The following is a 15,362-nucleotide window of genomic DNA, read 5'->3' on the forward strand; positions in this document are numbered from 1 at the left end:
CAAAGACCCTTGTGATTCTTAATCTTCCAAAATCTTAGAGAAAAGGAAAGACTGAGAGCTGGAGGGAGGAGCGAGAAAGAGAAATCGATCTGTGGCTGTTGCTGCAACCTCTACAGCCCCACGGCTTTCTCCTCATTCTGTCTCTTCTGCACAGAGGCGTTCTCCTAATTTCCCTTTGAGATGGTTTAAATCAATAATGAATTCCTCAGTGCTAGGAACAGCCTGCGTTTTAATCCTTGTGCAAATCTGTTCTAGAGAAAACATCGCATGACATTCCCAATGCCAGGCTCTCTTCTGACTGAGAACATATCCACGGCTTTCAATCAGTGCTTCTAGGGGCTGGGGGAAGTTCAGCTGTTTGGAGAAGGGCTTTTGGTGCTGCCTGAATAGCAAGAGAGATTCTCAAGTCAAAGTTCTGCTGCGGTTCAAAGGCATGAATCCAGCTCAGCTCCCTCCTGTGCGTGCTGGCTCTTGCCCTAGGGTGGGCATCCTGCTCCCTCTGATGTGGAAGTAGGTGAATGAGGTGTAGACAGAGGCTCCCTGAGAGCAAACGGGATGGATTTTCCTCTCGTATGTACAGCTTGCATCTAGCACATCAAGGGTGTTCGATAAATACAGCCAGGCGTCACTTAACAGCAGTGACATATATGTTCTGAGAAATGCATCATTAGGCGATGTCATTATGTGAACATCATAGAGTGCTCACACAAACCCAGATGGCACAGCCCCCTACACACCTAGGCGGCAAGGTACAGCCTACTGCTCCTATGCTATCAGCCTGTACAGCAGGAATCCTGTAGGCAGTTGTAACATAAGAGTTAGAATTTATGTATTGAAACATAGAAAAGGCACAGTGAAAACATGGGATTGTAACATTACGGGGCCACCATCATACATGGGGTCCACTGTTGACCAAAACTTGGTTATGTGGTTTGCAACTCTATTTGGGGAATGAGTAAATGAGTAATCAGTTTATTGTTATTATTATGAGCTATTACTGATACCTAATAATAATAGCTAATGATTACATATTTTCCATTTGTCAAGCCCTGTTTAAACACATCACTACATATATTAAGTCACTGAACTCTCACTACCCCGGAAGTAGGACTATCTTCCCCCATTCTACCGATGAGAAAATGAGGCACAGAGAGGTTAAGTTTCTTGTCCCAGTTTACAGAGCAGTAAGTGACAGAGCTGGGGTTCCAATGCCTGTGTCCCTAGCACCAAAACCCCGGTACACCTCCTACTCAGCTGCGCACCACCCTCACGCCCCCTCACACGCTCTGCAGACAGAGTGAAACTGATGCAACCAGGATTCCTGTCCAAATGTTCAGCCCCACTATTCCTCTGTGTCCCCCTGAGTGACTGCCTATAACAGAATCCATTTCATTAAAAGCCTGCTTCCTTTCCTAGTTGATCGTCATAACTGAATCATTTGGCCAGTCCAACGGGTTGTTTAAAAACGCAGTTTATAGAAGCCGATGAAGAAAAGAATGAGCCAGGTTCCAAGACTCCAGGCATTTGGGTCAAAACCGAGTTTGAATTCTTCACTGAGCTGAGTTCTCCTGCCCTTTGGACTCGTCGTCATAAAAAGGGAAAACGAACCATTCCTGTGGTGGGTCGTTTCTGGGCATTGCATTAAGACTATACACAGAATTAAACCCAAAATATAGACACTGTAAAATCCTTAACAGATGGTGCATGACCCCACTCCAAATGTCCCTTGAATAAAAGAGGAATGCAACTAGGTTGGAGGGGCCAGCACCTTCCACGCATTTTTCACATTTAATGGGGGCTATAACTGCCTCTGAAGTAAGAGACAAACTCTATCAACTGTCTCACAAACGAAGAGGCAGGAGGCTAGTGTGAGATGCATTTGAAAAGAATAGTCTTTACCACTTACGAATGGGATTAAATAAAGACAAATTCTGCTTGCAACTGGTAGCTTCTTTTTAATTAACTGGGCCAACTTAGCATAGGAATGCATGAAGCTAGTTTTAAATTGTCATGATCTCTTACAGAGAGAAAACTGGAACATGAATTCTTGGCTGGCTTCTTTGGCCATATGAACCATCCCGTCCACTTCTTTCCAGTATTCCTCTGTTCTCCTCCAGGAAAAAAAAAAAAAAAAATTGCCACTTGAATCTTTCTCTGGAAATTTAAAAGTGATTTGACTTTGCTTAAAATTCCAACATTTTCAAACCCTCTACTTTGGATCAATTATAGAAGTAAAGGTTGAATGTGAACCTAAAACTAAAAATAAAAGTAGTATTTCCCCTCTCCAAGTCAATTTATAGAAGGAAAAGAACAACTTGGGACCAATCCAACTTGCACCCAGCGACCCACAACATCTCCCGCGTACAGAAGTGCAAGGCCACAGAACAGGGCTAATGGCCCAGGATCCCGTTATGCTAATGGAACTTGGGCTCAGAGTGTTTGTTTCTTCAAGAGTGATCTAAACACACAGTATTTATCATCCTTTCTGGCCGAGATGGGAAACGCGCCAGCCTTCGAAAAAGAAGAAATTCCTATTGTTACTTATTTTTATAAATGTTTAAGAATAAATGAAATAGCTGCTATGTCAGTAACTTACACAGAAAATACGCACATAAACACAATTCCTCTGCCACTAGAGCTGGGATCAAGCTGGAAGCTACTCTCCTGGCTGCAAAGCCCAGGCCCCAGTTTCCTGAGGATCAGGTGCAGAACGGGAGGTGGCTGACTCCTAGGATGGTCCTCAGTGATCCCCGGTTCTTGGTATTCACACCCTGTAGTCTCTTCACATTGAGTGTGGCTAGACCTCACGACTTGCTTCTAACCAACAGAATATGGCAATGATGATGGGATTTCACACCCATGACTAGGTTAGAAAAAATCGTGACTTCTAATCTGCTAGCAGACGCTCTAGCTTGCTGGCTTGGATAAAGCCTGCAGCCATACTGGAGAGGCCCTTTGGCGAGGTACTGAGGGTAGCCTCTCACCAAAAGCCAGCAAAGATCTGAAGCCCTCATTCCAACAGCTCTTGAAGGAGCTAAATTCTGCCCACAACCATGTCCAGTTGGGAGCAGGTCCTTCCGCAGTCAAGCACATGGAAGAGCCCCAGCCTGGTGACAGCTGGATCACAGCCTTCAGAGAGACCCGAAGTAGAGGACCCAGTAAAGCTGCACCCAGGTTCCTGATCCCCAGAAACCATTTGAAGCTGCTAAGTTTTGGCGAACTTGTTCCCTAGCAGTACATAACTCATACAGCAGGCAATGCAAGGCCTGGGTCAGCGTCCTAACACATGCTGCTGCCCCAGCATCTTGCCCTTCTCCTCAGAACCAGGACATGTGCCACGACAAAGCCGCCGCCCACTTCTCTGATAAAGCACCAGCTCCCAGGGGGTAGGCACTGGGTGGCCACTGTTGTTCACCAGGGCACGTATGCTCAGTGCCCAGCACAGCACCCAGCCTGTGGCAGGGGCTGAATATGTGTTTGAATTGACCAACTATTTCTGTTAGGCTGAGGACCAGGGAGGCAAGAAGCTTTCACGTTCAATTCCTAGGATAAATAGAGTATTTGTTATTAAAAGAAGAAAACATGGTGGCTACTTGGGGGGACCACGCTGTGAACTGTGAGCCTCCTTCTAGCTGGCAGACTCGGGCTGGGTATGAGAGAAGAGTTTGGCAGGTCTTGCTCCTGGCTGAGCCACTTGCACCTGCACGGTGCTGCTGTCTTCTGTTCCAACGCTCACCTTTGTGGTGTTTGTGTCCTCAGAAGTGGGACCAGAACCCAGGAAAAAAGAAACACACTCAGGGACCCTGGCTCCACCCCCTAACAGGGACCCTGGCTCCACTGGACCCTGGCTCCACCCCTAACAAGGACACTGGCTCCACCCCTAACAGGGACCCTGGCTCCACCCCCTAACAGGGACCCTGGCTCCACCCCTAACAAGGACCCTGGCTCCACCCCCTAACAGGGACCCTGGTTCCACTGGACCCTGGCTCCACCCCTAACAAGGACACTGGCTCCACCCCTAACAGGGACCCTGGCTCCACCCCTAACAAGGACACTGGCTCCACCCCTAACAGGGACCCTGGCTCCACCCCTAACAGGGACCCTGGCTCCACCCCCTAACAGGGACCCTGGCTCCACTGGACCCTGGCTCCACCCCAAACAGGAGAACACGTGGTCTTTTCCTTTGCACTTGTCCTTCTCTCTGCCTGGAAGGTTTCTTCATCTTAACCCACCTTCCTTCCTTGTTTACACAGCATACTCTTATTCATCCTTCAAAATCGAGTCTGGCATCAGTTTTCTCCGGGTCAATTCCTTCTGGATCTCCCCACTCAGGAGCCCACTCTCCCAGCCTCCTACTCTGCACTACTGTAACCAACCACAGCCACGCCCACGTGCCCACCGGGAGCTCCAGTCTCCCAGGGCCCAGAGCAGGGCCCACACACACCAAACCCAGTCCTGACAGATGGGCCCCCACCTCTCTGTGCCCAGAGAGCACACAAGGCTGCCCCTGAGGTTAAGGCGTGGTCTGACCTTCCTCAGAATGAGGAACTAAGGAGCAGCGACAGGAAACAATTTGATGAGCACACCGAGCACTTGCGCCCTTCAGCTGGGAGCCGTGGGGGGGAGGGAGGCAGAGCAGCTGTGAAAACACCTCCAGGGACTGCGAGGGGTCAGTGCGAGGTGACAGTTATGTCACCATGAGAGCTCCGCTAGTGTGCATCAGCCCTGCTGAACAGAGGGAGACCAGCCTGCTCAGCAAGGCCAATTTCTGCCTCCAAAACACAGGAACCAGCAGGTGGGACGGGACATGGCAAGTGACAGCAAGTCAGTGGCTGCCTCGGAACAGAGTGGACGAAGTCCTGGGCTGGGAGATGCAGAGGGTAGGGAATGAAACCACACCTGGCACTTGCCAGAATGCATGGCACTGGGACAGCCACCAAGAGCTCAGGCTCAGGCGCTGGGGCTGAGGGAGGGCGGATCCAGCCTCTCCCTAACCAGGTCATACTCAGAGTGGCGGGAGCCATGCAGACTCCATAAGAGGGACATCAGCTCAGAAGTGTGACCAGGGCAGACTTTAAAGCATGTTTTTTGGGGACAAGAATGCAAAGTGAAAGAAGCAGGACATAAGACTGTACCGTCACACCCACGTGTATACACACACACACACACATATACACACACCTATTTGCATAGAAAAAGTCTGGAAGAAAATACACCAAAACATAAATAGTAGTTATCTAGGTGAGAAATTATAGTTTGAAAACAGTTTTCCAATATATGTTCTAAAATTTCCACAACAAACACGACTTATTGTTATAATTGGCAAATACGTGGGGCCACGAAGGTATGCCACCTGAGGAAGGGATCCCACAGGTCAGTGTCCTGGGGCTGCCAGGACAAATCACCATGAACTGGTGGTGCACAATGACAGGACTCTTCCCCCAGTGTCCTGGAAGCTGGAGTCTGAAACCCAGGTGTGGGCAAGGGGGGCTCCTCTGGGGTGCCGGGGGAGAATCTGTTCCATACCTCTCCTGACTTCTGGTGTCTGCCGGCACTCCTTGGCACCCCTTGGCTGGTGGCAGCATCACTCCAGCCTCGTCATGAGGCATGCTCCCTGTGTCTTAGGGTGGCTGAGGGTCTACCCTGATCCAGTATGACCTCATTTTAACCTGAGTGCATCTGCAAAGATCCTATTTCCAAATAAGGCCACAGTCACACACACTGGGGGAGACAACTTCGGCATATCTTTTTGCGGGGCATAATTCAATCCATCAGAAGATGCAGTTGGCCCAAAGGAAAATACGACACAAAGGGCTGTGGTCCCCGTCTTTAAATATTGCCAGCCTCTCCTGTTTTGGAAGGATTAGACTTGGTCTGTCTGACTGTATTGAGAAGAAACAGGACTAATGAGTGCATGTTCCCCCAGAACAGACCTGGTCTCAAAATAGGAACACAGCTGTCCTAAGCTACACTGGCCATCTTGCGTAGAGAATTCCCTGACTCAGAGCGCCTCGGATTAGACTGCGGCCCCTCTGCTCTGATGTGGTGGTACTGGAGGGAACGTTGGACTAAATAATTTTAAAGTCCTGGCAGCCCTGAGATTCTGTATTCACACAGGCAACAATGATGCAAGCAGCGCCCAGTGGCAGCTGGGCCGCCCCACAGTGGCTGTTCAATATCCCACTACCCTGGCCTCACCCACGCTGGGCAACCCTTGATCTTAAAGCAAAGCTGCTCTACTCATCATTGTTCTTCCTTTTGGTCTCTCAAGGAAAGCTGGAAACTGTACATTCAATGCAGACAAGGATAAAGGCATCAACCACGTGGAGAGACACAGAATTCTAGGAGTTAAACCACGTGGCGATGCCGACGCCCCTGATTCTAAGGGTGTTTCCCGAGCCTTGACAGCACCAAGGAACCGTCCTGTGTCCCTGGTCAGGCCCACTGGGGCTGAAGACATGCAGACCAGGATCAGAATGGTTAAGAAAACAATCTGCAATGTGTGTCAACTCAGTGACGACAGCCCCAAGAATAACACTTACATAAGAAACAGCAGTAACATTGCAAGTTCCATTGATTTTTATTTGTTTTTATTTATTTTGAGATGGAGTCTTGCTCTGTTGCCCAGGCTGGAGTGCAGTTGCGCCATCTTGGCCCACTGCAGCCTCCACCTCCTGGATTCAAGCGATTCTCCTGCCTCAGCCTCCCGAGTAGCTGGGACTACAGGAGTGTGCCACCACGCCTGGTAATTTTTGTATTTTCAGTAGAGACAGGGTTTCACCATGTTGGCCAGGCTGGTCTTGAACTCCTGACCTCAGGTGATCCACCCACCCTGGCCTCCCAAAGTGGTGGGATTACAGGCGTGAGCCACTGCACCTGGCCTATTCAATTTTTTCTAAAGGAGACAAAATCTTAATTGTGATGACAGGAGAATACCTTTCTTCAAAAGTGCTTCTTCTTCTCACCCCAAATACAACACACAGAAACTGCTCACCTCTCCACAGGGTCCCTGAGCATGACAATCAGTTTGGCATTCGGCTGAAAGGCATGGATGAAGTCCTGGGTCAGAAACGGTGGCTCGCCGTCTGTGCTGTTGTCGTAAAAGAACGTCCAGGCATTGTTATCCCACATAGTGGAAGCACTGGCCTCCCCTGGAAACAGAAAACACTCCAAGTGAGCAGGGGTGGGATTCAGGCTCCCACGAAGTGGCCCCGGGTGCCAGAGGCCAAAGCTGGTCCCGATGCCTTCCTCTTAAGCAGCAGGAGAGGCCAAGCTGTCAGCCTTTGTGGGCAAACAGGACTCCAAAGAGAGAAGGTTGGATGCCCACCCCTGCCACAGTCACACCCCACCTCCAGCCCAAAAACCTCTGTCTGGAAGTCCAGGCAATCCATGCAACACTGAGTGTCCCCACCCCTGAGCCCCCTTTCCAAGGGGAGCAAAAAAGAAAACCTTCACCAGCATCTGGGCCCCCAGTTTCACAGTATTTAACTTTGTTCATGGTGCACAGCTCTGTGGCATTTTAAGGGCCCACGGAGAATGCAGTCTGTGAGAAAATACACCAAAACACAAATAGCAGTTATCGAGGTGGGAAATTATAGGTGGTTCTGAAAATGGTTTTCCTGTATAGTTTTCCAATATATGTTCTATATAGTAGATGGTTCTAGTAATAGATGGAGTTCTCTCTGAACTGGGGGCCCAAGATGGCGAAAGGCCTTGCCATTTCTGCCCCGGATCTAACAAAGAGAAAGAGCTGGGGCAGAGCCAAACCACGTTTCAGAGCTGGGAGGAGCCGAGAACTGGTCTAGCAGCCCAGGAGCCTGGAGCTGGTACTAGATGGTTTCCTTCCAAGGCATCAGGAGAAAGCAGGAGGGTGGGAACACTAACCCTGACGAGGAATTCGAGTGCGATTTCCTTCCTTGAAGCTGTAACTGTTCATCTCAGGGCATACTCTAAGACTAAAAGACAGAGGGGCTTTGCCACAGGGCTCACACACCCTGTCTCCTGTGAGCCACTGCTCTGCACGCAGCTGGTGCCTACTCAGTGCAGACTGGGTGAACGGGAACTGGGTCCCAGCCAGTTTCACATTTCATCATGGTCCTCATGAGTGAAGGATGTAAATGGCAAAGACACATCCCAGCACAGAGGTGATGCCAAGATACAGGCAGGCATTCCAACAGCGCAGACTCTCCCAGAGGACGAAGCCAAGTTCCTGAGGGTTTGAGGGTGTGTGTGTGTGTGTGTGTGTGTGTGTGTGTGTGTGTGTGTGTTTGGGAAAGTCTTCAGAGATTTAAAAAGGAAGGCAAATCCATCAATCAGCTCTACACTTGATTTCCTGACAGTTTGCCAAGGACCACAGGACACATCTGAAAGTTACTTATCCGGGGAAAGACTGAGCCAGATGACTGAGTCTTTGGTCAGTGACAAGTGTATCATATCCCTGCAGGCCCCTATCAGTTCTGTCGGATGCATAATGACATCCAGGTGAACAGCTCTGTTCTGGCCTTTTTTTCTTTCTTTTTTTAAAGAGATAATACCCCAGGACACAGAAAAAACAAGTCAATCAGAAGTCCCTTGAAAATTCTACTCACAACGAATAAGAATATAAAGGACAAATGAACTCTCTAGCTAAATTGGCACAAATTCTGTCAGATCTCAAAAATGAACTGGTTCTAGAGCCATGGAGGCATTTCTCCATCCACCTGACTGTCTTCCTTCCATCCGGCCACCATCCATCCTTCATCCACCCAGGAAGCATTCATTTGGTGTCTAATCTGTGCTCAGCATTGTGCTTGGCACCAGGGACAGATCAGGGGAGGAAAGCACGGCCCCTCCTCTCTCAGACCTTAAGAAACAAGGGGGACAACAGGCAATTCAAGAAACAAAGAGTACCACGTTGGGTACCTGGGAGTAGACGCAGGAGCCTTTCAACATGCCTAAAGCCCTAGCCCCAAGTTCAGCCATCACGTTCAGGCCACTTGCATCCTGAAGCTCTTGTGTGACTCTAGCTGTCAACAATGACAGCAGAAGAAAGGTCCTCTCTGCCCTAGGGGAGGACTGTCTCTGCCCAGAATCTAACACAGAGGAAGAGCTGGGGCAGAGCTGAGTCCCATTTCAGAGCTGGAAGGAGTCTAGAACTGACCTGGTCCAACAATTCCACTTTGCAGAGGTGCAGACAGAGTCCAGGAACAGGAAAAATGACCGGCTGCACGGCACAGAGCTGGCTGCTGGCCCAGGCGGGGCTAGATACCTGTCCCACCACAAGACTACCCTAAAACTCACCAAACTCTGCTTTAAGTAAATATCAGCACAGTGATTTTATTTTTTGTTCTTTTTAAAACCTAGGAGCACGCAAAATTAGGAGACCAAACGGAGGCTTTCCTTTTTCATTCATTGTCTTAGTCTCTGTTTCCTGGCCCGAGGATACATATTTTTAGCACTTTCATAAGAACATGTGATTTTCCCAGAGGCATATGGTATAGGAGTCACAATGAAATGTAAGTCAGACTTGAGATTTGGGGAGTTTGGACCCCCAAGTTTGCAAAAAACTAGCTAAATCATACTGGAGGTGACTCCCAGTGACTTCATGTCTTTGAGCTTAAAAGAAAAAGAAAAGAGTAAGTCAAGACTTTGGCACATAAGCCTGTCCCCTTGGATAGGAGAGTCTTAAGTTCAAAAGTCATCTTTCAAAGGGTTGATTACAATTCCTCTTAGTAGCTAATAGATTTATTTAATTTGGAGATTGCAAATATAACAGATCTAGGGAAATTAAAAAATAGATCACTGTCTATGGTAAACAATTTAAGCAAAACGTGATTCAATTTCTCTTTCAGAAGGCATCAGTGGATAAACGCCTTCTAAGCTGAATCCAATAAAAAGAATTATGTCAGACAAATAACAACTCTAGCGATCTAAGGTAGAGCGTGTGCACTGTAGTTATTAATCCTATTCATCCAGTAATGCATGCCGGAAGTTCTCCAGGACAGTATATTTCAGGTGCTTTTACCACACACACGCCTCCCCTCCCCACACACAAAGGTAACTGTGAAAAAAAAAATGGCTACGTTAATTTGCTTTACTGTCGTAATCATTTCATTGTCTCTGTTTCCAACAAAACATCACATTATGCTGTACACCTTAAATTATACAATAAAAAATAAATTTTAAAAAGAGTAAACATATATGTTTACTTATAAAATAATCTTGTGAATATTTAAAACAAATTATTATTAATCAACCTCATTTTGAATGCCCAAAGGCATTAGGTTGACAGAGGCTAGGCTTTTTAAACAGCAATTAGTTATAGGCGATGTGTCAGAGCGGAGTCTATTTCAGAAGAAGCTGCCCCCGTCTTATATGGTCCCAGTGGCCAGGGATTACAAAAGCCCCAAGCAGCAAATCAATGACTAACCAGTTAACTGCATTTATAATTCCCCATCCAAACTTATCAGATCAGTACATCAGGAAAAAGTCAATATCCCTGCTTAATTTCTTAAAAACAAAGAAATGGCAACTTCTCACGAAAGCCATCAGTTGTCCTTAAGTCTCCATAGACGTAGAAAGTCAACATTTCTGCTTTATAGTAACTGTTCAAGTGATGTGAACATTTTATGTAGTGGTAAAAGTGACGGCCAGGTGGAGCAGTGGAGGCTCAAAAGAAGTCTGCTGCCACGATGCAAATGTTCTGCAGGTGAAGCAGAGCTGGGCCAGGCCTGGAGCCTGAGCCAGGACCTCAGGGAGGGTGCTAGCCCTGCCAGAGTAACACAGAAGCCTTACCGATAATGATTGTATTCATCTTGCTCTGCTCCTTTGCAGAGCTGGCCTGCAGTCCTTGATGGATCTGGTGTGCGGCCAGGTCAAAGAGGTCCAGATAATCTTCCACAGGATAGCGGTCTCGCAGCCCATCTCTTAGGCGGACAATTCCTACAAGAACCAAGATGCAGGAGATACTGAGGACAAAGTTGCTACTGCTGGAGCGATGGCCTCCCAGACAGCAACCAAAGAGAGATGGAACGGCCTAAAGGGCCTGGCTACACCAGCAAGAGGCTCAGCCCGGGTAGCTTCAGAAAGGGTCGCTGGGGATGGGGGTCTATGGGGCCTGGCTACCCACTTTCAATCCATGCATGCTTCAAGGGCTGGAAGATACCACCACTAAGCTGGACAGTGGGAGATTAAAGACTGGAACACCTATTCAAGAGCTAGAAACATGTCTGCTTGGAGGGACAGAGTCTGGGGCTGGTTAACTTGTGCACAGGTGGGACTCTTAAGTGGCCGGGCAGCAATGACAGCCAGGATGCATATGTTGTGTGAAACAGGGACAGAGGACCAAGGGCAGCCCACGGGGGAGAGGAGGGCAGTATCCTATAAACTCCATGATGCCTTCCTCATGGGGGCCAGCCAGCACCTGCCTGATGTTCTCTCTCCTGCCCTGTTCAATCAAATACCCTGCCCTTTGTCCAAACAACAAGGGGAACTGATCATACTCTAGACAGACATGGATTCTGGCATCAGCCACATAGAGCTTAAATTCACCCCCTGCCTGAAAAATAAATAAATTTCACTTGCAAACATTTAAAAATCCACTTCCCAACGCCACAACTCCTGAAGTCAATGGAAATTGGAAAGAGAACATCCATGGCCAAAGCAACAAGAGGTTCAAGGTGACATTGAAGACTAGATTCCAGAGGCCCGCCTCTGTTCTTCCTCCTTTCCTGCCAGTGGGAAGCTGGTTTTCATTAAGGGGAAATCACTGTGAGCCTCGGGGGAGCACCCTACAGCAGGGGAGTGTGTTCAGACACACCAGCAAATGCATAGGGATGTGAAACCCTGGCTCCTACAGCGGCCGCTGCTAAACCACAAAAGAAACATTTACACTTTAGCTCACTGTAGGACGAACATCATCAAAGGATGAAAGCAAACGTTTGTCAGGAAACACATTAAGAGTTGGTCTAAGGAAAATTTTGAAGATTCCCTTCTAGGCAACCTGAGTCCATTACTGGAAAACACCCTCGTGGCCTGCCCAGACTCTGGTTGACAATAGGCACGTATACCCCTCAGCTCCAGTGACCAAACCTCTCCTGGCACAAGCAAAAGGTTACAGAAAGGAGACAGTGATCTGAGGACCACAGGGTGCCTGGGGCTGGGCTGGAGCAGAAAGGGATGGGCAGTGGTCATGGTCAGCCTGCGGCAAAGGGCTGAGAGCAGGGCCTCCAGAATGATCTCCATGTGGTTATCATATGGAACCCATAAGGCAGATGGGGCAGGTCAGAGAAGCTGAGGCCTGAAGCAACTCAGTATCCCCCAGGTGCAGTGACTGCAGCTGAACAACACACAGCTGGGAATAGCACAGAGGAGGGAACAGCACAGAGCAGGGAGCAGCACAGAGCAGGGAGCAGCACAGAGCAGGGAACAGCACAGAGCAGAGGAACAGCACAGAGCAGGGGAACAGCACAAAGCAGATAAATAGCACAGAGCATGGAACAGTACAGAGCAGGGAACAGCACAGAGCAGGGAGCAGCACAGAGCAGGGAGCAGCACAGAGCAGGGAGCAGCACAGAGCAGAGGAACAGCACAGAGCAGGAGGCAGCACAGAGCAGGGAGCAGCACAGAGCAGGGAACAGCAGGGAATGGTACAGAGCAGAGGAACGGCACAGAGCTTGGGAGCAGCACAGAGCTGGGAGCGACACAGAGCTGGGAGACAAGAGTCCCGATCACACCTTCCTTGCGGGCCCTTACTAGCCACTGGCACTTACTGCTCACTGCTCGGGTCATGTGCCCGGGCTTTCGGAACAAGAAGAGATGCCAGTTCTGACTCGTCCCCTTGTCCTGCACACAGCTGGCAATCAATGCTCACTGCATGGCTCACTGGAACCGGGTTCCAGTGCTGGGTCTCTGCCTGGGAACAGCCTCCTAACAAGGGAATTGTGCAATCTCTTTCTGCGGCCCTCGCCCCCCAACCCCAGCGCTAACGTTGCGGGAGGAATGAACGAATGATGGAACGAGACCAGACAGGAGCCCTGGGACCCGGCACTCACCAAACCGCTTCCGGGTCCACCAGTGTGGCTCCTTGATGGCGGAGAACTTGACCTCAGGGTGCAGCCGCAGGCGGTCATAGAGGTCTGTGGTCCCGCACTTAGGCTGCCCTATGATGTAGAAGTGCGGCAGGCAGCGCAAGCGGAAGTGCTTCCCGTGCGCGTGCGCCAGGTGGCCCCAGAAGGCCTTGCGCAGCGCGTCGAAGGTGGAGCGGAAGCGCTTGGAGTAGAGCACGTAGGAGTTGGTGACGTACGGGTCTGTGGTGTTCCGCCCCGAGAACTCCTCGTACCAACAGGGGCTCTTACTGTTTGGAAGGAATTTATTGGGGATGACTGAAAACATCTGCAAGGAAACAGAGGAGGAGAGACACCGAGGAGGGGAAAGTGAGCAAAGACACAATCTAACCGCAATGGGAACATGCCCTGAGACTGACGACCGTCTTCAAATTCGACCTGTTTGACAATGACTAACAAATAAAGCAAAACTTGGTAGACGGTCAATGACTGTGCTTTCCTCACCCCCGCCCCTCCCCCCCCACAAAAAAAACTTGGATTAAAGATAATCCAAAATAAAGATTATTTTGATTAAAGTTAAAGAATAAAAGTTTAATTAAAATCCATTCAACCATAATTTACCTTTCTGACACACAACACACACGCACACATGGTAATTAAACAGAATCTTTTTACTAGTTGTATATTTAAATTGCCGTTAGAGATTAAAATATAGAATAGAAGCAGAAAATCAAATTTAACGCAGCTTTAAAATCCCAAATGATGGTGATCTGCAAAAGCAACTTTTAACTACCACGATCACATGTCAAGCAAGAAGTTCTGGAATGAAATAATGAGAGCCGGCGGCCCTTGAACATGCCTAACCCAGCGTTCAGGACAGCAGATTCCCTTCCTGGCACTCCATAGCATAAGCAAACATCACTCTTTCAGTGCATTCAAATCCATAAGGCTGTCAAATGATCCTTGCTACATCTGAGACATTTTTCAGTCATTTTCCTTCTGTGTTCCCAAAGATGGTGATAGAAAGAAAAGCACTCATTTCTAAAAATCAACCAATCAGTCAAGATTAGCACAAAGCTACTCACATGCAACTCCTGCTTCTTAAGGTCTTCTAAGTCTGGGAGTTGTCTGGTCGTGAACTCAATCCTAGCTGTGATGCTGTTGATAATTAATTTAATGCTTGGATAGTCCTTCACGTATGAAATGTTATTTACAGAGGATTGATGATGATGTTCTTTTGTGTCGCTTGGGTTTTCGCTGTCCATCAAGCTGGGGTTGCTGGGGAAGCCTCCGTAATGGAAAGGTGATGAGATCAGAAGCTCTTGGTGGGCCCCAGAAAGGATGTAAGAAGCCATTACCAAGGTCATTATTATCAGTCCAAAAACGAGGCTACATCGCTTCCCCTTCTTGAAGCACATAAACCCACCCCAGTTCTCGTTCCCTTCAGTCCTCACTTCGAGAACAGCAAGCAAGTTCATCTGCTTACTGTCCACACGAAACAGAATTTTGTTTTCTCCTTTGCACGTGGGGCACGCCTGGTGACCGTGGTGGGGGCCCCCTCGGCAGTTGACCTGGTGCTTGTGTGCACCGTCGGGTAACAGCTGTATGCAGCAATTAATGCAGTGCCTCATGGTAGTGCCAGTGCCCTGGGCTTACCGAGCCATGGGTGGTGGTCCCCCCAGGAGTCTGGATGTCCACAAATTGTGCCGGAAAACCTTAAGGATGCCTTGTGATTACATAAGATGGATGGAAAGCACAAATACAAAAATAAGCACACACCACAGCACTAGAGAAAGAGGACGCACATTCTTTGGTTCAGCTCCGAAAGAAAACAAAAGGAAGTGATGTCCCAGAGTCATGTTCTACAAGAGCCTCTGCAACCTTGGAGAAGGTCACTAGTTCGGGAGCAGCTCTGCCTGCCCTTCAGGTTTTTCCCATGGCACAAAAAAAGGTGGAAGAATTCTCACTGGGGAATATGGAAACACACAAAAAATTAAAAGAAATCATGGTCTTTTCACTGATGGATGGATTGCCATGCCATCCACGGAGGCATCTGTGAAGATCTCCACTTTTACATCCTGAGTACCTTTGGAATATTTCCTCTTTGTGGGGCGCAAACTTTAAAAAATGCCAGATTTCCTACACAAAAAGACAAGAGGCTTTATTACATTGTGTGGTAATAGCGATAACCCAAAGCTCATCCTCCAACCAGAGACAGATGCTCACTCTCTTTTCCACCTCTAAGTCCAGCCAAGCCAGCCTGGTTCTAAGCAAGTCATAGAAAATCATGAGGATAAAGGAAGAGGTTTCAGGTCCTTG

The 15,362-nt window shown here is 48.5% G+C and overlaps 1 protein-coding gene across 6 annotated transcripts in view; it reads right to left on the bottom strand.

The window, feature by feature from the left end:
- The window catches only part of CHST15 (carbohydrate sulfotransferase 15), an 85,163-nt gene that overhangs the window by 22,651 nt on the left and 47,150 nt on the right, over positions 1-15,362 (bottom strand). For all 6 annotated transcript variants that reach the window (XM_045361716.3, XM_005566678.4, XM_074003022.1 and 3 more), the window contains exons 2-5: positions 14,129-15,182; positions 13,032-13,371; positions 10,774-10,920; positions 6,995-7,151 (exon numbers count right to left, since the gene is read on the bottom strand). In XM_045361716.3, the coding sequence (XP_045217651.2) occupies positions 6,995-7,151; positions 10,774-10,920; positions 13,032-13,371; positions 14,129-14,674 (1,190 nt within the window). In that variant the 5' untranslated portion in view covers positions 14,675-15,182. The remainder of the gene's footprint in view (positions 1-6,994; positions 7,152-10,773; positions 10,921-13,031; positions 13,372-14,128; positions 15,183-15,362) is intronic.

Source organism: Macaca fascicularis, chromosome 9, assembly GCF_037993035.2.
Source record: "Macaca fascicularis isolate 582-1 chromosome 9, T2T-MFA8v1.1".
Taxonomy (NCBI): Eukaryota; Metazoa; Chordata; class Mammalia; order Primates; family Cercopithecidae; genus Macaca; species Macaca fascicularis.